The sequence below is a fragment of the Taudactylus pleione genome, unplaced genomic scaffold (genome assembly GCF_031769625.1).
Source record: "Taudactylus pleione unplaced genomic scaffold, aTauple2 ptg000070l, whole genome shotgun sequence".
Taxonomy (NCBI): Eukaryota; Metazoa; Chordata; class Amphibia; order Anura; family Myobatrachidae; genus Taudactylus; species Taudactylus pleione.
The window spans coordinates 385795-407500 of NW_028284472.1; the positions used below are offsets into that span (position 1 = coordinate 385795).

At 43.9% G+C, this 21706-nt stretch overlaps 1 protein-coding gene across 1 annotated transcript in view; it reads left to right on the forward strand.

The window, feature by feature from the left end:
• The window catches only part of BLK (BLK proto-oncogene, Src family tyrosine kinase), a 55483-nt gene that overhangs the window by 19357 nt on the left and 14420 nt on the right, over window positions 1-21706 (forward strand). The window contains exons 4-10 of the mRNA XM_088467303.1: window positions 1229-1330; window positions 2498-2601; window positions 6778-6927; window positions 8807-8956; window positions 10235-10414; window positions 10751-10827; window positions 18651-18801. Of these exons, the coding sequence (XP_088323429.1) occupies window positions 1229-1330; window positions 2498-2601; window positions 6778-6927; window positions 8807-8956; window positions 10235-10414; window positions 10751-10827; window positions 18651-18801 (914 nt within the window). The remainder of the gene's footprint in view (window positions 1-1228; window positions 1331-2497; window positions 2602-6777; window positions 6928-8806; window positions 8957-10234; window positions 10415-10750; window positions 10828-18650; window positions 18802-21706) is intronic.

Sequence of the window (21706 nt, forward strand, 5' to 3'; positions counted from 1 at the left end):
GTACCAATGTTTTAATACACTTCCTGGAGATGATGTGCGCAAGTGGGCGTCTCAACATACGCTAATGGGTGTCTGCATACACAGAGCGATCGCTCGCACAGCCAAAGTGGGTGTACTTATGCCTTGGCGAGCGCTTGCTTCCCATGTTGTCACTTTGAAAAATTTGCATACGCTGAATGCGAGCGATCGCATTTAGTGAGCGGGTCTGAATCGGGCCCTGAGTAACTGCTTGTTCCTGCTGTAAAATAGTTCTACCCCTACATACACAGATGCTTACATGTTGCAGATATTCCCTGTAAGCAGGCATTTTCGGGGTGTTTCCCACAAAACTACTTTAAAAAAAAATTAAAAAAATAATATATATATATATATATATATATATATACCAACAAATTCGAGGCGGCACTGAAGGTCTTTATCCTGCTTTATTGAAACACACCAACGTTTCAGGGCACCAGCCCTTTTGTATAACCTTGACAAAAGGGCTAGTGCCCTGAAACATTGGTGTGTTTCAATAAAGCAGGATAAAGACCTTCAGTGCCGCCTCGAATTTGTTGGTATGCCTCTTACTAAGGAAGGCACGGGGGCAAGGTGAAATATCAAGTGGTGAGTGCCGGACCAATGCAAGTATATATATATATATATATATATATATATTATATATACCACCAATGCTTCTCAAGAAATTATGAACCTTCATGTATATTTTCAATTGTATATTTTTTTTCTTTCACTTTATCTACTGGACAAACACTCCCGCCCCCTTAATACGCACAATATATTGTCATATACTGTAACAATTATTATTATTATTATCCTTTATTTATATGGCGCCACAAGTGTTCCGCAGCGCCTTACATAGTACATAGAACTAATAGGTGAACAAGAAACAAGTAACTTACAGTACATTACAGTGCAGGACAAGGACACAACTTATATACATTGCTGAAATAGTGATTAAAGCACTCACAATAAGCTGCCGGGAGTTGGCAGTCACGTGTTAGGTGCCCTATGGGGAGTAGAGAGTAGAAGAAAATGTAAAGAGAAGCACATGAGGGAAGAGGTCCCTGCTCGTAAGAATTTGATAGACTATGCATCTGCAACATCAGCTGTACTAGTTACTTTCTGCATCAAATATTTCCTGCCAGTATTCCATTTTTGGCTGTGTGGAAAAGGTGATATATAATCTAATATATCTAATGTGTATTATTTTTCCTATTTCACTCAGTTCCAATAAAGACTGGTGGTTGGCGAAATCGGAACTCACTGGGGAAGAAGGCTATGTCCCCAGTAACTTTGTGAAAGTTATCAAAAATTTGGAAATGGAAAGGTGAGTTGATGGACCTGTAAAAAAGTACTGTATCTCATAATACTTATAGCTGAAACACTGGACCTGTAAAAAGTACTGTATCTCATAATACTTATAGCTGAAAGACTGGACCTGTAAAAAAGTACTGTATCTCATAATACTTACAGCTGAAAGACTGGACCTGTAAAAAGTACTGTATCTCATAATACTTATAGCTGAAACACTGGACCTGTAAAAAGTACTGTATCTCATAATACTTATAGCTGAAAGACTGGACCTGTAAAAAGTACTGTATCTCATAATACTTATAGCTGAAAGACTGGACCTGTAAAAAAGTACTGTATCTCATAATACTCATATATCTGTCTGTTATTACCCAGTTATGTTCTATTAATGTTTACAATTGTAAAGCGCAACGTAATATGCTGCGCTATATAAGAAACTGTTAATAAATAAATATATATGATATGATGGGATGTAATCAACATTCCTGGTGTCTGGGATGCCGATGCTCATAATACTGGCGCCAGAATCCCGACTGCTGGCATCCCGAATGGTAAGTATTAGGGCTAGGGGGCGGGTTAGGTTTAGAGTTAGGCACTAGGGGGAAGGTTAGGTTTAGGGGTAGGCACTAGGGGGCGGGTTAGGTTTAGAGTTAGACACTAGGGGGAGGGTTAGGTTTAGGGGTAGGCACTAGGGGGAGGGTTAGGTTTAGAGTTAGACACTAGGGGGAGGGTTAGGTTTAGGGGTAGGCACTAGGGGGAGGGTTAGGGCTAGGCTGCGCTGGGGCAGTTAGGGGTTAGGGTTAGGCTGCAGGAAACATGGGTTAGGGGTTTATACTAAGATACTTACCTTCAGGTGTCAGGATTCTGTCCGGATGTTGCTGTTGCTATGCAGATCGTCGGCATCCCGACAGCCGTGATATCATACCCAACCCGATATGATCTCATAATAGCTGAAAGACTGTAATAACAAAAAATATATAATTAGAATAATAATCGTTTCTTACAAATCTTTTGCCATTTTTGTTTCTATGAAATAAATTCTTAGAGGGAGGGACGTGAAATATTTTGAGGCGTGAATATTTCTGGATTGTTTCTTTCCCCAGGGAAACGTGATACAGCCCACCCATAACTCTTATTATACTGACTGAGATCCTACACGTAACGCGTCATTTTCTTTATGCAGATTCTACTTTAATACCATCAATCGGAAGGACGCTGAAAGGCAGCTCTTAGCTCCGGAGAACATCCCGGGAACGTTCCTCATCCGTGATAGTGAAACAAGCTTAGGTATCGTGTGTAATGAATACTTGTGACTGTTATGTGCAGTATATTTTTGTAGACTGGAAAATGACTTATTTCTGAAATAAATGACATATTGCAGTGATCCCTCTGCTCACTTACATACAATTAGAAAGAGATTTTGCTTAAAGGATTTTTTTTTAAAGCCGTTTTATAATTGTTCATAGGAACCAATATTTCATGTAAGCTCAGCTCAGAAATCCGCATGGCAGCATGTTAAGATATTCTTCAATTATAGACATATATGCCCTCCGCATTTATTGTAATATTTGCAAAACAAAATCATATCATTTTATTAGAAAATAAATGTGTTTTTCAGCACTAGTATCATGGCTTGTAAACTGCACATTATACATCACATACAAGTCCTGTTTTTACAGAAATATATAGAAAGAGGGGTATTCAATTTGAAACGTTACCTTGCCAGCGAAGTTTTTGCCGCACATCGGAGGTTTTTTCCAGCGAAAAAGTATCGCGCGCGCCCCCGATATCCCCGTATTCAATTTGAAATCGTCGAAAACGGCACCCGGCGAAAGTGATATCAGCGAAAACGTGCTTTGACATGGGGGATCACTCTGGATACCCCCGATTAGCCCTTCTGAAGGTTTTTGGGGTCTTTAAACGGGCTCGATAGCTGCTATTTTGGGGATTTAGGAAGGTGGTGAAGAATAGTATTTAGAAGTTTTTTTTGCAGAAAATAACTTATCCCAGCAAATTTGGGGTACTTGAAAATGGGGGTGAGCAGATTTAAAAGTTGCTAAAGTGAAGTTTTAAAAAATGTGAAAAATCCACCTGCCACAAACACCTACAATGAAAAAAACACTTGGGGCATACTTGGGGACCCCCCTAGATTCTAGTTCTCTAGTTTTTAACTTTGTACCCCCAAAATTTTTTTATCGTCCCCAAAATGAAAGTGCTTTTTTTGGGGTGTTCTAAGGTCTTTTTAAAAAAAATGTTGACGCAGTTTACCTTTGGGGGACTGTCTGAAGGGTGCAGGGTGGTTTCCAAAAAGTTGCACCCCAAAACCCCAATTCTGCACTTTTTTTCGCCACCCATTCCTTGGTGATACTTTTTTGCATGGTCGAATGCAATATAGTTTTCTCACCGGTGAAAAGTTTTCAAAATGAATACGGTGTAAAAGTAAAAGCGGCGAAAATGACGTCATCCGAGTGAAAACCTCGCAAAAACTGACTTTTCGCTCCAAATTGAATACCCCTATTAGTTTTTTTTTAACACATACCATTTATGTATGTGTGTGTGTGTGTGTATATATATATAATGTGACCAACAAGGCGGCACTCTGGCGTCTTAAAGAAATGCAATGGACCCCAAAAAGTAATATCAACGTTTCAGAACACTTTACTTGGGTTCTTTCGTAACCCAAGTAAAGTGTTCTGAAACGTTGATATTACTTTTTGGGGTCCATTGCATTTCTTTAAGACGCCAGAGTGCCGTCTTGTTGGTCACATTTCGTGTTTTTCCATCCCTTTTTTTGAGGGTTGGTAATTTGGGAGGGCACCGGCGCAAGGTGTATAGGAGCATGAGAGTGCCGGCTTTTTCTTTTCCTATATATATATAGAAGAAGAAGAAGTCCAGGATACGGACGAAACGCGTTGGAGGCTGCTATTATCTTTCCATTCATGAACTTGCCATTTTTATCAGATAAGCTACGATTTTTATTCCTATTTATTCTGATAAATCTATAGTCCTTTTTTATATATACACATTTTTGTCCTTGGTTTTATGTGTTTTTATGTCATTTATCCTTCATGTAGGAGGATATCTATTGTTGTGTCTGATTAAAACTAATTTATGTTATTTTAAATGAATTTTTGCACTTTTATTGATTCACATTTTAAATTATTTTAAATTATTTATGCATTTTTTGCACATGTTTATGGAATGTTATGATTGTTAATTCAGTTTATGATCCTTGAAGGATCTCTGCAATAGCACTTTAGTCATATAGACCGTTATTATTTTATAAGTTATACTTTATATATAACAAATTGCATAAATATTTGAGGATAATGATAATTTGATATTACTATCCTTGCATTAGCACTTTTATTGCACGATATCACTTTATATTGTTAGCACTTTATAATAAGCTATATAAGCACAGTAGGCGCTCTATACCAGCTCCTTGTATTTTCTATTTGTTTGTATATGTAATAGATCACCACTGTTACATTATTTTGCTGGTTGAGCTGACACTCACACATTTTTGGGGGTGCATTATAATAGTGTCACATTATTACAAATTTTAGTGTGAGACAATAGACACACAACTGACAAAATACCACATTGAGGGATTTGCACCCAACTGGCGCTGTGATCTTCTGCTGCATATATATATATATATATAAACCACTTCCTTTTATTCCCGACACTCACTAGTATTCAAACTTTACTTGCGCCGGCGCCCTCACCGTGCCGCACAGGTGAATGTGAGCACAGATCAACACACTTATCCCGCCAGGTATTTAGGAGGATTGTTTGTTATTGTATTTGTATCCTTGATAACGGACACATGGCCCAAAACGCCGTTGGAATAAAGCCTTTTACACTATACTAAGATGCTGAGTGCCGCCATTCAAGAATTATCTATTTATCTATCTATCTATCTATCTATATATATATATATATATATATATATATATATATATATATATATATATGAAGAATAAAGGCAGAGGCGTCTACTAGTGCAATAAATATAAACTTTCCCAGTGTCATGCAAATTCTGTGAAATACACATGTACCACGTATAAAGCCCAGAAAATATCCTTGGGCTATTAACGCTTTTTATTGTGAACAATCCTGGAAACAAACTCCCAGCTCCACCGGTTTCCCCCGGAATTTTGCATACAGTGCATATATAAAAAATAAACAGATACATATAGTGCAATATGCTAAAAAAAATAGTGATTTATTAAACAAAGATATAAATTAAGCATACATAAAAAATGTAAACAGATAATTATCAGTGCATAATGAGATTATCTAAACCAAGAGAAACAGCAGCAAGCCATACAGGTCCCAGGAGTACAGGAGTACAGTAACAGCCTCAACGCGTTTCGTCCATCTATAACAGGACTTCATCTGTCATTTTTTATGTACGGGGAACCCGGTGGAGCTGCCGCAAATCTTAGGTCCATGTCAGCTCTAAAAATGGACGGGACTAAAGAACACGTTAGTATTTGGATAGCAGGCGAAGAAGCTGCATCTGCTTTGAGTAGTAATAGAATAAAAAGTCTGAAAGACAGACATTTCATACATAACATTGACCCTACATATATATGAGCAGCACAGAGGGACTTTGGGTAAAATTCTTACAGACGCCCTTACTCAGGACCGGATCCAGGGGTCGGAGCACCCTGTGCCGAGTCTCTACAGTGCGCCCCAACATTGTGCGCGCAACCAAAAATGGGGGCGTGGTCTAATTTCTATAGGCCACGCCCCCTCCTTGACATTATTTGAAGGCGTGCTCGCATGGCACGCCTCCAAATAACATCAGGCTGGGGTGAGCCTCACTAGCTGGGCTTCCCCCAGCCCTCTCCCGTCACTGAATGGATACCGCGTGCATGCGCGCAGCATCCATTCAGACTCCGGGGTCTGGCACCGTCACACAGCTGCGGCGGAGGGGTTCCCCAACCTCCCGATTTGACCACCCACGGATGAATTCGGCCCACGGGTGGAACAGCGGGACAGTACTGTCCCGCTGAAATCGGGATATTGGGGAGGGGTGCGCCCTCTACGGGTGGCGCCCCTGTTCGACCGCACTGGTCGAACACCCCTAGAGCCGGCCCTGCCCTTACTGTACACGTTAATGAACTTCAGCTGTCTCTTGATATGCCAAGGGCCACGGGTGTGCATCTTACAATACTGGTGCAAAGTGTGCGCATTTAAAGTGCGACTAATCTTACATGACTCACATAATTACAACTGAATAAATAAGCCCTATAACTTCGCCGCCCCTCATTGTATAATTATAATTATAATCTATTAATTATGTTTGTGTTCAATGGATATTTGCATTAATCTAAGTAGCTGCAGCCTGTAACCACAGCACAGTGACTGGCGAATACCCATTGTACATTTCCCAATGATCATAGCTATGTAATATTACTAATAGCACATAATATTGTACTGTATTCTCAGGTACATATTCGCTTTCTGTCCGCGACAAAGACGCCGCCCGGGGAGATACCGTCAAACACTATAAGATTAGAATGCTAGACAGCGGCGGATACTATATTTCACCGTTACTCACTTTTGCTTCACTACAAGAACTTGTGAAACATTATTCCAGTAAGTAAAAGTTATTATCTTATCTCAGACTTACCATTTGCCAGTATAAGTAATAAGTGGTGACATGAACGTCACAGTGTCGTAAGTCTGAGAACATACTGAATATTAATAGCCTTATTATTATTATTTTCATTGGTTAGTCAGGAGCCGCAATGCTCTGCAGTTCCGGTGTACAAAGGTAACAAAATAATTACATATATGAAAAGGGTAGGGAGGGCCCTGCTCTTAAGGAAAGGGCTTGTATGAGATGAGGTGTGTGGCTCAGAGAGGAGATTGGTACAGTTTAAAGTTTTTAAAGCATTTAAAGTTTCGAAGGCTGGGGAAAGTCTAATTGGGTATCCTGACATTAGACGCACAGAGGAGAGGGGCTGAGCAGAGGTAATGATTCCTGAAGGGATGAAGAAGAAAGACTTGGTTTTTGGACACATTGAAGTTTGGAGAGATAGCAAAGAGATTACTAGTAGAGTAGGGGAGAGGTCAGAGGTATATTTGGGTGTTGTTCGTGTGAAGTTCCCAAGAGAGGAGAGGTCTATAGTGAGACACTAAAAGGACAGACAAGTTGGAGAAAACTAGGACAAGGGAGAGTCCTTCACATTGGGTGGGAGATGATGTTCACTGGGAGAGCCCAGAAGATGAAGTGAGCAAAACAGGTTATTGTGGTAGAAACAATCAATGGAAAATTACCTAGTATGAGAGTAGCCTGTTCTGCCACCTTGTTCCTTGGTTGGGGAGTGTGGAGAAGGGAGAGTCTCTGTAGGAGAGAGTTACAGGGGTTGTAGTGTCAGAGGAGGTAGGGCAGGTTTCTGTAATGGTACGGAGGTCAAGGGATTGTGTAAGGAAATCAGTAAATCATGGCTGGATATATGTTTCTTACAAACAGAGGGGAAAGTTTCGGTAAAGTTGGATGGATCAAAAGTAGGAGCTGGATGAGAAGTTTTGAGGTGGAACAAAAATTTTAGCAGATGTGGGGACTGCAATGGGTCACATGATGGTATCAGCAACCAAGAGATGGAGCTGATGACATGCCAGGATAATCTGTAGGTATGTCTGCTTGTGTAAATCAGTGTGTGAGGCTGGTGCAGGAACACAAACAGTTCACAGGTACATACATGGCCGTAACTAGGGGTGTGCAGGCGGTGCTGTCACACAGAGAGCAAGGCTTTGTGGGTGGCACCAACTCTACACCATGACCGCAGCATCTGGCTAGTAGGCTGCCCGGAACGGAACCATGCAGCCAGTATATCTTTGTCAAGTACATTTGCACCTACCTTCACGCAATCCACCAAACGTGAATTTAACCTTCAAAGATTATCTGATATATTAGAGCAGGAAGTAGAATACAGAGACAAGCACAGTTATATTGTTTCATATCTGTACATCTTCTGTGCAATATATTTTGTCTTTTACTGGAGTTGTACTAATTCATAAAAGGGGTTTGTAACCACACAGACAGAATTCCTCCCGAATGTCCTCCCGACATCTTCCTGGAAAGCATCCAATGATGGGGGCTGGACTGTACAGGGTGGAAGGCAGTATATCATTTGAATGTTGCGCTTGTCTCCTTTTCTTCCATACTTCATTATCCATTCAGCATTGTGACTTGTGGGAGTGTCGCAGGCATCTATGTAAAGGTCTGTGCGATTCTTAATCGTGTGTACGGGGGAAGGAATCCGGTCTCTGATGGATCTCCTGCACTTAGCTTGTGGCTTATGTAACTACCCATAATGATAATGGCAGTTTGCGGCTGGCGGCGTAAAATCAATGAACAACACTGGTTTCTGCATCTACAAAAACTTTGCCTGCAACAGAATCAGCTCCTCTGTGTGCGGGGCATTGGAGTCCTCTTTACCTTTTCCTACTCATTGTGCTTTCCTTATAGAAACAGCCGATGGCCTATGTCGGAAACTGGAGAAGCCCTGCCCAACTCTGGTCGGAAGCCAGTGGGAGACCGATGTCTGGGAGATACCAAGGGAGTCCGTCAGGCTCGTGAATAAACTTGGAGCGGGACAGTTTGGAGAAGTGTGGATGGGTGTGTATTATTTCATGATAGAGACTTGTGCAGATTTCTCGCATTCTTCTCATTGTCCACTTTTGGATCTTCAATACAATATGCTAGCCATGGAACATTATTGAAGAAGAAAGATTGCTCTTCAGTAATGCACCATAGACCTATGCTATGGTCATGAGCTCGTTGCATGCTGCTGTTGAACTATTGAACATTCATTGTACTCATATCATTTAAAAGAAAACATTGTGAAGCTGGCAAACACACCTATATATCCCAGCACCCACCCATTAATGGTATAATGGGTAAGTGGCTTACGGAGACCACAGTGGTGACAAAGTTGCCTGTTCATACATTACACAGACACCAACAGGCCAAATGGTTATGGAAGGGGGTCTAAGGCTTGTAAACCCTTGGAGGTAGGGAAGGGGGGGCACTCAGTTTTTGCAGGTCACCCATCACCCTCTAATACAGGAAAGTGTCATGTGCAATACAAAGACACATGCAAACAAGCCATAATAATGAGCATACAAGCAAACATAACAAACCAACAAGCCAACATACGCCAACATAACAAGCCAACCCAACAAGCCAACATAAGCCAACAAACCAGCATAAAAAGCCAACATAACTGCCAACATAACAAGCCAATGTAACTGTCAACATAACTGCCAACATAACAACCCAACATTACAAGCCAACAAATCATCATAACAGGCCAACAAGTCAAAATAAGCACACATAACAAGCCAACACAACAATCTAACATAAGTCAACAAGCCAGCATAATCAGCCAACATAACTGCCAACAAGCCAACGTAACAAGCCAACATAACTGCCAACATAACAAACCAACTTAACTGCCAACATAACAATCCAACAAAACTGCCAATATAAGCCAACAGAACAAACCAACATAGCAAGCCAACATAACTGCCAACAAGCCAACATAACAAGCCAACCTAACTGCCAACATAACAAACCAACTTAACTGGCAACATAACAAGCCAACATAAGCCAACAAAACTGCCAACATAAGCCAACATAGCAAGCCAACATAACTGCCAACCAGCCAACAAAACTGCCAACATAAGCCAACATAACAAGCCAACATAGCAAGCCAACATAACTGCCAACCAGCCAACATAACTGCCAACATAACAAACCAACATGACAATGCAAAATAGGCAGGAAGGCATATACAAACCAATAAATGAAAGTCACCTTGAGGTGTAAATGAAATCTGATTATTTTACTGAAATTGTAATATGTAAAATTGTCCTTACTTTAACTTCATTTTAGGATATTATAATGGTAACTTTAAAGTGGCCATTAAGACATTGAAAGAGGGAAGCATGTCACCCCTGGCTTTTCTGGAAGAGGCGAACTTGATGAAGATGCTCCGACACGATAAACTAGTGCAGTTGTTTGCGGTGGTCACCAAGGAACCCATATACATTGTGACCGAGTATATGTCTAAAGGTAAGTGATGGTGGACATGCCACGGCATGATAAGCCATGAAACAGTGCTTCCATTACCTGTACTTGCTACCAAGGAGCTAATCAGATTCAATGACTCAAGATTTGAGTTTTGGGGTATCACGGTTGGGACTATTTATGATGGCTTTGAAACAATGTATCAAGCCTTGGAGAGAGAAGTGGAAAATTCACCCAAGGCAACCAATCAGCTTCTATCTGTCATTTCAAAGACTGTGTTAGATAAATGACAGTTGAGGCCGATTGGTTGCCTTGGGCAACTTCTCCACTTTATCTCTCTCCGAGTCTTGATACATTTCCCCCTATATCTTATCTTTCTAGGAAGTTTAGTTGATTTTCTGAAAACAGACGAGGGATCATTTCTACGTTTCCCAAAACTGGTGGACATGGCGGCACAGGTGTGTGAAATCACTCCAATATTGTATTTACTGTCTGATATATATGTTTGTAGTATATTTCTTTTTTTCTCCCATCTGTGATTGTCTCACCACACAGGATTTCTGTGTAATATCTATTAGACCTATTTATATCTCTGATGTTAATGCTGTAAGGGACTGAAGAAACATTTGTTTTTTTTATCTCTTTGTTGTAAAAGTGTCAAGTTATTTCTTCTGTACCTACCTTACCGGACCACACACCTCCCTTCCCTGTTTACCTCATCTTTACTGATCGTAATTTTATAACCAAACATTGCTCCTGGGCAAAGAGTGCCTTGTTCAATCTCTAGTACTGTGGTTCTCAAACTCTGGGCCTGATTCAGGCCCGGACGCTAAGCCACGGACGCACGCTATGGCCGATAGTCCCCCGTCTGCGCATGCGTCAATATGTGCATGCGCGAGTCACTCACTGCGCTTGGGAATTGTGTGCTCGTAGTACACAGACTGGACACTAATTTGAGTGAAAGATAGTGCCGTTTGTGGGTGGTAACAGGGGAAGGTGCTTGTGAATGGGAGAGCAGGGTCACCATCAGGGGGGGACTGCGGGGACTGGAGTCCCGGGCCCGGCCTCTGGCTGCACGGGAGGGGGGGCCCGCCCGCTACCACACCATTGCTGAGCCTGCAGCCTGAATTACCCCCTTGAAGAGAGGGAAGAGGGCCCGGCCGCTGCTCTACCGCCCGCCGACCCGTCCCCGTTACTACTGATGGAGCTGGAGGAGGCAGCCTGGCTTGCTCGGGCCACTCGTCCACCAGCTTATAGTGGCACAGTCAGACTCCAAAACAAGCTTTCAATAAAGCTTGTTTTGGAGTCAGCGCTCGTGACGTCATGACATCACACGCGCCATTGGAGGACGAGGTCGACGTCGGAGAAGCCACAGATCAAAAAGAGGAGCTGCAGTGGACCGTGGAGGAAGTAGTCGCCCCTGGATCTCATCGCAAACAAGGTAAGTGGGGAAATTGCACACATTAACCGGGGGGCAGGTAATAAAAAAAAAGGCAGGAGTCGGACTGTGGACGCACCGCTGACCGTGCACAGACTGCATTCAAGGGGGGGAGAGTGAGGTGCATTCAAGGGGGGGAGAGTGAGGTGCATTCAAGGGGGGTAGGGTGAGGTACATTCAGGGGGGGAGAGTGAGGTGATATATATATATATATATATATATATATACAGTCAGGTGCATAAATATTGGGACATTGACAGAATTTTCATATTTTGGCCTCTATTCACCACCACAATGGCTTTGAAATGAAACAAACAAGATGTGCTTTAACTGCAGACTTTCAGATTTAATTTGAGGGTAATTACATCCAAATCAGGTGAACGGTGTAGGAATTCCAACGGTTTCTATATGTGCCTCCCACTTTTTAAGGGGCCAAAAGTAATGGGACAAACTAAACAATCCTAAATCTAACTTTCACTTTTTAATACTTTGTTGCAAATCCTTTGCAGGCAATTACAGCCTGAAGTCTGGAACGCATAGACATCACCAGACGCTGGGTTTCATCCCTGGTGATGCTCTGCCAGGCCTCTACTGCAAATGTCTTCAGTTCCTGCTTGTTCAAGCAGGTCGATGGCCGGGCACTGCACGTGCGTGAGCCCCGCAGCAAATGAGAAATTAATTCTCTCCGGGGCTCACTACAAACGGGGCGGCTGTCGATGTTGATCGACAGCTCGCCCCGTTTTGTAGACGGAGCGGGGGTGGCTGTCAAATGGAGGCGTTCCTGAAGGAACGCCTGCCGTTTGGGGGCGGCCCTACTGATATCACTCACTATGTCAGTAGTGAGCTTCCTGCTCTATTTCAGCAGGAAGCTCACAGGGGCTTGCGGCAGATGAGACCCCTACCACAAGTCTCTTGTCGCAAGCCCGATGGTCGCGATAATCGTGACCATCACCTGGCCGCTCGCAAAAGCTGTGCGTGGTCACCCACAGCTTAGCAAGCAGCCAGGAGCTGGTATGAATCAGGGCCTCTGTCCTACAGCGTTGGAGATAGAAATTATTTCTTTTGAACAACATATTTGATAATCAAAAGAAACAGTTTTCAGGGAGGATAAAATTAGACCATGTGAGCATATATTTAGGTTGTGTTCTTGCTGACTTGCTTTGCGGCAGGAAGCTGTCACTCATTTAATTTTCCATTGAAGCTACAGAACTTCAGGCAGATCTTAATTTACTTAGTTACATAAACTCTTGTAATACCCTGAAAGCCACAAGTTCATCTGGAAACAGATACAGATTTTTATTAAATACCTACTGATGGCTGTGATGATAAATTTGTAACATGGGTTATTTCTGTACCACTCTTTCTTTTGCTCTGTTATATAAAAAATATAATTCATAAATTATACGCATTAGGGGAAAGTAATGTAAAACTTGTCTTTTCACTCAAAAATATTTATTTCGTATGAGAGAATATGTCCGGCGCGGTCTAGTGAGCAGCAAAACCACAAGGGGAGAGAAAATAAGCCAACAAGTGTAATTTATAGCTGATTTCATGCTAACATCGCTCTGCAAAAACATCTTTATTAACGAACGGTGACTAACTGTTACACAGTATTAATGTCAACAATTTCAGACGTGTTCACCTGTGCGTCGACATCTGTAAAATGAGGTCCCTTGATGTTACGGGACTTCAGTATAATTTTATGCAAATCCATTGCACACTAAAGGGCATATGTATCAAAGCTTGATGTGAGATAAAATTGTGAGATATATATGACCAACCAATCAGCTCCAAACTATCAAACACAGCCTGCAAAATGTAAGTTAGAAGCTGATTGGTTGGTGATATATATCTCACAATTTAACTCACATCAAGCGTTGATATATATGCCCCTTAATGACTTATAAAGTCATTAATACAGTTTTCATATTCTTTGTACCAGTACATACAGTACAGTAATATTGTGACAAACAGTAAAGTAAGTGAAACTTACAAACGTATTTTAAAATATAGAATTAGCATTTAAATTTAAAACTAATTATCATGATAAAGAACCAGCCATGTAAAAAGATAATTAACTGTTTAGGCATTTTTCATGTAGACTGGATAATTAAATTTTTTTTTATGAAAGTAGGTCACGGGTCACAAGACAGCCCTTAAAGTTGAATGATAAAAAACATCACATCACATTTCACTCATCATAAATTTAAGCTTAATTCATGAGTGAAACATGATTTTTTTTGCCAAATGATGGTGTCCTATAGTCAACACAGTATTCAAGATACTAAACCATCTAAGATTTTTCAATGTATTAATAAACACACTAAACTAAAATATAGATCATCAATGTCTTCAAATCATCAAATGTTTTTATTAACATTTAGCAATGTTCAGTATGCACGCCAAAATGTATTCTCTATAAACTTGTAGTAGTTCCTCTATTTCTGTTTCTGTTTATCTAACAACGTCTATAAATATTGCTTTAATTAGAGGAGGAAGTACATGGGATTAGAACATACAGCGACGGATTCAGAGGTGGGCGCTATTACAGCTGCGACTGTGACTGTTTACAGATAATATGCAAATTAGAGATGTGCGCTGACCCCCGTGTTTTGGTTTTGGATCTAGATTCATCTTTGTGTTTTGTGTTTGGTTTTGATTCTGGTTTTTTTTTTTTTTTAATTGATAAAAAGGTTTTAAAGACAGCTAAAATCATGTAATTTTTGCACTCAAAAACTCGAAATTCGGATTTAAAATCCCAATTCCGAACCGCGGGAGGCCCAGAACCGCAACTCGGATTTATATGGATCTCCTCAGGAGATCAGAAAAGGCCCTGGGATCTGTCCGGATTCACGAATTTCGGGTGGATTCGGATTCGTGGAGAACCGAGCCGCACTTCTCTAATACAAATGCTAGTTTCAGACATCCGCTCGTGAAATAGCGCACGCCAGACTGATCAAGCCCGGAAATGCCCACTTCCAAGACCTGTGGGTGCAGCAACACCGCCGGTAGTTCTAAAATAACCATCGGTGCATCGTCACGTTTAGTGTCTCCTTCTAAATTCCGTCTGCACATGGCCTCCGTGGCTGTGGTTGTGCATCTGAGAACGCAGCTGCTATCACTGACACGCCCGCGACTCTCCAATAACACGCCCATGCGAGGTACATATCAGGCCTCTCCCAGTCCCCACCCAGGAACGCCCATGATCTTGCCTCACTGTTCCTAATGCCAGCGATCCCTTACTCAACAGTGGAACGCGTGCGCCGTAGGGTTTTACAGATTTGTTTGCGCAAGCACAATAGCGAATAATCGCTCAACGCCACCAACATGGGCATTGCGTTCAGTTAGCATGCACCTCTGAATAAGGCTCGCCGTGTGCATGGAGAAAAACTGAATGTAAGAAAAACGTATTTATTATGTGATCTGTACAGTATATCGGCGAGGCACACAAGGATTTCGCAGTAAAATCCCCTGCAAAAATGAAGTATCTCCAGGATGTAAGAGCGGGGACCACAGCAGATGCTTCCATTTTAGTTTGCAAGCGCAGCTCCCACAGGTCTCTATGGGGGGCTAATAAAATATAAAATTGACGCTACATAATGCAAACTTTTTCCGCAGAGTGATCCAAGGGATATACGCCTCCCCGGTAATGCCTCATTGCCCGCGCACGGCCTGATGACTGCGCCTGCACAGTTGCTGTTCCCGCATCCGGACCCGGAAACAAAGTGATTGCATAAAATCAATCACTTACCCCTTATCACAGCGCTAGTACCGGCCACTGTACTTTCCTAAATCCCTGCGGAAACAGACTTCTTATTAATGCGATTAAGGAAACGGAATTCTGGGGCATACCGCGTTTATTAATAAATATTCCGCACAGTCTTCCTAGAACCGGAATATTAGCATGCATCGCTCTTGTTACGGGTGACTGCTGGCGCTGCGGCTCTTTTTCTACATATTATAAAGTGCTTACACATAGTAGTAATCAGCCGCGGCTCCTGCCCTCTTTGATGAGGGGGGCTGCCGCCGTTGAAAAGGACAGGGTCACTCACCTGCTCATGGTTGGGTCCCAGTGCCTGCGCAATCGATCTGTCAGGTGCCAGGACCGGCACAGGTATACAATCGGGAAGCCGGCTGCCGGAATCCTGGCAGCCGGCTTCCCGACTGCTTTATCCCGCCGTGGGATAAATGACCGGCGTCTATATCTAGACGCCGCTCATTTCCCCGTCGCCGGGACACTGGCGCCCGGCATCCCGATCGAGTGGATGCCGGGCGCCGCGAGCGGACAGCCGCGGGAGGGAGGGTTAGGTTTAGGGCACCTGGGGGGAACTTTGGGTTAGGCACCCCCTAGGAGGGTTAGAGTTAGGCTAGGTGGAGGGAGGGTTAGGGTTAGGCACCCCCAGGGGGGATTTAGGTTTAGGCAGCGGGGAAGGGGGTGGTTAGGGTTAGGCACTAAGAGGGGGTATTAGGGTTAGGCACAGCGGGGGAGGTTAGGGTTAGGCACCCCTAAGGAGGGTTAGGGTTAGGGGGGTTAGGTTAGATTAGTAGATACTTACCTTACCATGATCAGGATTTCCAGTGCTGTCGGGCTTCCGCTGCCGGGCTCTGCTGTTTTGTCGGGCTGCCGGGATTCGAACTCCCGGCCATGCGGCAGCCGGGATATCATACCGATTCCCCGGTACATGCGCAGTAGCGGCGGGGAGAGCCGCGCATGTGCATGTCACCACCAAAGGGCTGCATTGTCTGCTAATAGCAGCCTGGACTGGCAGCCCCAGGGAGAGGAGACCTCCCCCTGGGGCTGTCTGTTGTATATGTGACTGGCAGGTGGCGCTTCCAATAGGAAGCCACTACCAGTCACAGTGTAGCCAGTGAGGTGGTGGATTTTGCTAGGGGGGGCTGCAGCCTCGCAGCCCCTAAGCAAAATCCACCACTGGCAATAATAGGAAAGGGCTGCATTTGGGTACATTGAGGGATGATCGATTTGTAGTTGTAGACCAACAACTAGTAAAATAACATTGTGTGCCTGTTTCTTCTGAGTCTCATGCAATCCGCTCGCAATGCCGCGGTTTAGGTGGTTGAGCGACTGTGCATGAGTGAAAGGTTCTGAAGACTCCTATGACGCGTTACACAGTGTGCGCGCACAAAGGCGATGTTGTGATTGGGACAGACGGTATCGGAAAAGTGGTGGAAAAGTGATGGGCGTTCCTGGGCAGTGAAAATGGTCCATTCAGTGGGCGTGTTTTGGGAGTGTCGCTGGTGTGTCAGTACAAATTGCCGCGTTCCCAGACGCATCGCTGCAGGCATTGGAGGATGCGGTCAGACTGAGAAACTACGCCTGCCATAGGGCTAGAGCAGGTTTCGATGGTGCATCCGATGGTAGGGTAAAAACAGGCTTGTTGGGAAGGGGCAGCCAGGTCAGACAAGCAGGGGGGCGTGTTGCGGTAGAGGGGGGCGGGGCCAGGGGTACTACCTGGCAATGAGGGCGGAGCAGGGGCACGGACATGGAATTGCATCACCGTGGCTCGGCCCCGCTTCACAATGCAGAGATTTTCGGCATTGTGAAGCAGGGGGCGGGTCCACGATAAAGCGATTCAGTGCGAATCGCTTCACCGGACCCCCTTGCTGCTGGGGTTTTATTGTGACCGCTGGTTTGCCTGCCTTTCCGGGGGTCTGCGAGTAGCATCCGATTTTCGGGAGGCTCCCGGTTGAATCGGGAGGGTAGGCAAGTATGCGCATAAGGAGTGGGCGTCTCAGTCCTTGTGCATTTGGCCGCGCAGACATACTGCACACAAGGGAAGGAGTCTTTAGCGTCATTGGCATAAAGTCGCAGGCGGGCGGCCTCCAATAGACGCTGTGGCTAGCGCTTTTGCTTGCGACGCAGAATCATCCGCAGTCAGTGTTTTTATACAGTCGCTACACTTTGTCTTACATAATCTCAGTAACAATAAGAATGATGAACAGAGGTAGAGGAACCAGAGCTAGAAAGGAGATGTGACTATTACCGGCTTCCCACAGACCCGGGAATGAGTCAGGCGGTCACAATCTCACTGTCACCTATAGGGAAAGAAACCAGGATAAATATAGCTGACACCGCTGTCACCTATAGGGAAGGAAGCCAGGATAAATATAGCTCACATCGCTGTCACCTATTTACATGAAAATTTTAATTTTTGGATAAGGGGACGTTAAAAAAACAAAAATTAATCATGCTGGACTCAGTGGCTGGAATGAGCAAAGTTTAGATCTGGGGCTAAAAATTATTGAGATCAATCAGATGTAGGATCAATCGGAATAGGCAACACGTACGGTCGGCCAGTGAACGGGGTTTCCCAGTGTGTGAGTCCGTAGGATGATGACCTCACAAACTGGTCCCCAGGTGCCTGGTTTTTTTAGTTTGCTCTGGGTCTGCCAATGGATGGGCAGCTTTAGGTATAGGGGTCTATGTACTAAGCAGTGTTAAGTGACAGAGTGAAAAGTGATAAGTCTGTGATAAGGTGCCAGCCAATCAGCTTCCAACTGTCATTTTTCAAACACAGCCTGTGAGATGACAGTTGGGAGCTGATTGGCTGGCACCTTATCACTTTCTTATCACTTTTTCACTCTGTCACTTAACACTGCTTAGTAACTTGACCCCCATAGACTGTATAGCTAAACCACTGTATTCAGCAAGGAACGCATCTGACATCCCAGCTCATCCAGCCATATATTGGACCATGTTGCACTACGTAGAAGATGCTGCCATTTCCACACATAAAAATGGTCGCCAACTTTTACATGTGCTTGGCGGCTTGGTCATTTAGAATATTGTTAATCATCTTTTTAATTGTTCCTCTCTCCGCTCAGGTTGCAGAAGGGATGGCGTACCTCGAAAAAAAGAATTACATCCACAGAGACCTGCGAGCCGCCAACGTCCTGGTTTCCGATATACTTTGCTGCAAAATAGGAGATTTTGGACTTGCAAGAATCATCGACACAGAATACATAGCGAAGGAAGGTAAGGGCTGGTTTTATGGTGCTTTGGCGGTGGTCGCGTAAAGGATCACATCTCAGCCTGTCATTTATAAGGCAGCAGTTACTAGTTATGTAGGGGCCGTGTTTCATACTGGAGACCCATTACACAAGTGCTGCTGTATGTGCGTCGTATGCAAGGCGCAAAGCCGCTCACACATGAGTCCATGTTCAGATGGATAAAGTATACCTGCCATAGGGTACACCAAGACGGATTTCCACAGGCGCAAGGCGCTGCATGTGGGCGTCTCAGTTATAAAAGAATCGGGCACAACATTAGCATAAGACGCAGACGAAGCTGTGGCAAAACTGGCGTCTCTGGGGAACTCAAACCAGGCCCAAAGTGTCCTCTTACTAAGCCGTGACACGGTGGATGGCTGCTCAACTGTGTCTTAAAAAAAAAGAGATATCAGGACCTCCAGGGCCAAGAGGGAGGGGGAATTTTGCGCCGCCGAGGGAGGAATTGAATACAGTCTTATCTGTAAAACATCTGTAGGACTACAAGTCCCAGCATGACCTGCCAGTTGGACGGCCACTGGTGGCTTAAAGTAGAGATGAGCGAAGTTGCCCTCAAAATTTCACGCCAACTGAATGTCACGGCAGGACAGCCCTAACGCAGAGGCGCGAAGTTCCGGGCATACGATCTTTGATTTCCACTATTGTTGTGCCATGTATTTGTGTATTCTGCATTCTGCTGCATGTATAGTAAGAAGTGCTCCTGTGAATATGGCAGTAGTGATGAGCAATGTATTATTTCATCACCCATATAGGTAATGATGATAAGTAGGAGGGTGGGGCCACCAGTGCCGTCGCACAGGGCGGGATGTCCTCGGGGAGGTACTGGCCATTCTCACCCGCTGCCATAACCTGCTCCCTGCCCCATCTTCCCGGCTCCTGCACTGTGTGGGGAGAGACGTTATGATGTCTCCCACAGTGCCGTGGTATATGCACTGCTGCTCGAACGGTCCGAGCAGTACCCTAGTTACCTGGTGCAGTGACTTCCACCCACTCAGAGAGCTATGGGTCTGATTCAGGCACGTACGCTATTGCTGTCGCTGCTGGGTTTTTGTGCGCTGCTTCCACATGAAAATATGGAATGTCGCAGCTGGAGGAAGATGTATTAGTGTAATCTATGAGTGTCCCGGTTTAAAGGTGTCAGTGGTGTGCGAAGGAGGTCAGTCCACATAACAGATAACTTAACCAGGCTTTTTGGTTCAGAAATCGGCAGATAACAGGATGCAGGGTAACACAGGGTTAATGCAAGCATGTGCATGCAGTGGTGTGAGATAGATTCAGCCATGCATTTAAGCTTGCAGCCCTCATCACGGGACCCCACTTTACTGCAACCTGTTTAATCTAACTTGTGTCAGCTGTTTTCCTAGGTGCTTTGCAACAGGTGTGCTTGGTGACTGTCTAACATTTAAAAGCAAAGTTGCTGTGGGCTTTAAACCTTGATAGCATACCCTGAGTTTAATACTAATGTGATAGCTATTCTGAGCAATAGAGTAGGAACTTGCAGTAAAGTGGGGTTCTGTGATGAGGGCTGCAAGCTTAAATACATTGATCAATTCATGAACCAAAACCCCACTGTTTATTATTATAATTATTGTTATTATGGTGAGTGCAGAGCTCCTGTGATTTCTATTTAAACAATGTGATCACATAACAAGTTGCACCCCAAATCTAGGAATGGCGAGTGACGTGGATTAGTGCTTTTTGAATGAATATATATATATATATATATATAATATATATATATATATATATATATATATATATATATATATTAGGGGTGAGCGGGTTCGGTTTTACTCGGATTTACTCGGATCTTTTTATTGGCTATCGCCTATCATGTGTTTTGGATCGCCAATAGAATAAATCCGAATTTGCGGTAAAGTGGCGATAAGAACCGAGTAAATCCGCGTAAAACCGAGCCTGCACATCCCTAATATATATATATATATATATATATATATATATATAAATATATATATATATATATATATTTTGCACATACTTCTTTTTTAAATATGGCCCATTATATGAATAAAACTCTGGTTCAGAGCCGTTCGTAAGCGGCCGCTCGTTCACTCTGAGCGATGTTCGTACAACTGCGCATGCGTATGGGTCGTAATGTGCATGCGCAAACCAGTCATTGCGGTCGGAAATCGTGCGCTCGTAAAACAGCGAGGGGCTGCTAATTTGATTGACAGAATGTTACTACATAACTGCATATGCGATTAGTATTTTTGTGGTGACTGGCAGGATGTACACCGCATGGTTAGTACATCCCGCCCTTAGTCAGGGACGACCCACCTAAGCCCAGCGGGGCTCTATACGATAGCCCAGGTTGCCTAGTGGTAAATCCGGTCCTGACTGGACTTGAATTGCTTAAATTTAAAACAAGGTATGGAAATAATGAGGGCATTCCAGAACTTATGACACAATGTGTGTGTGTGAGAATATATACATGTCCCCCTCTCTGTTGCTGCCCCCCTTCCCCAGTTTCCATACTTATCCCTTCCCATCAGCTGGGTGCGACTTCCTCCTAGGATAGGTCTGTCTCATCTCCATAGCCTTTGGAGTGCACCCCAGCTCCCACTGGTATGCATGTTGGAGATGGAACAGACCTTACAGAATTATTAGGTAGATAAAGGGCCATAAGTATGGGTGTGTGTGCGAGCGATGTGCAGGGCCCTGTGCGTGGCACTGTCGCAACCCCAAGGCCCCTGCTTCAAGCTAACAGGGTGCCTGGAATAGCGTCCTGCAGCAAGTATTGCTGGATGCTCCAGACATGCACCCTGCAGTCTGTACAGCAGCTCAGAGCATCCTCAGAACGCTCCGGGCAGTGCTGCCCCCTCTGGGCATCGTCATGACGTCATGTGCTTAGG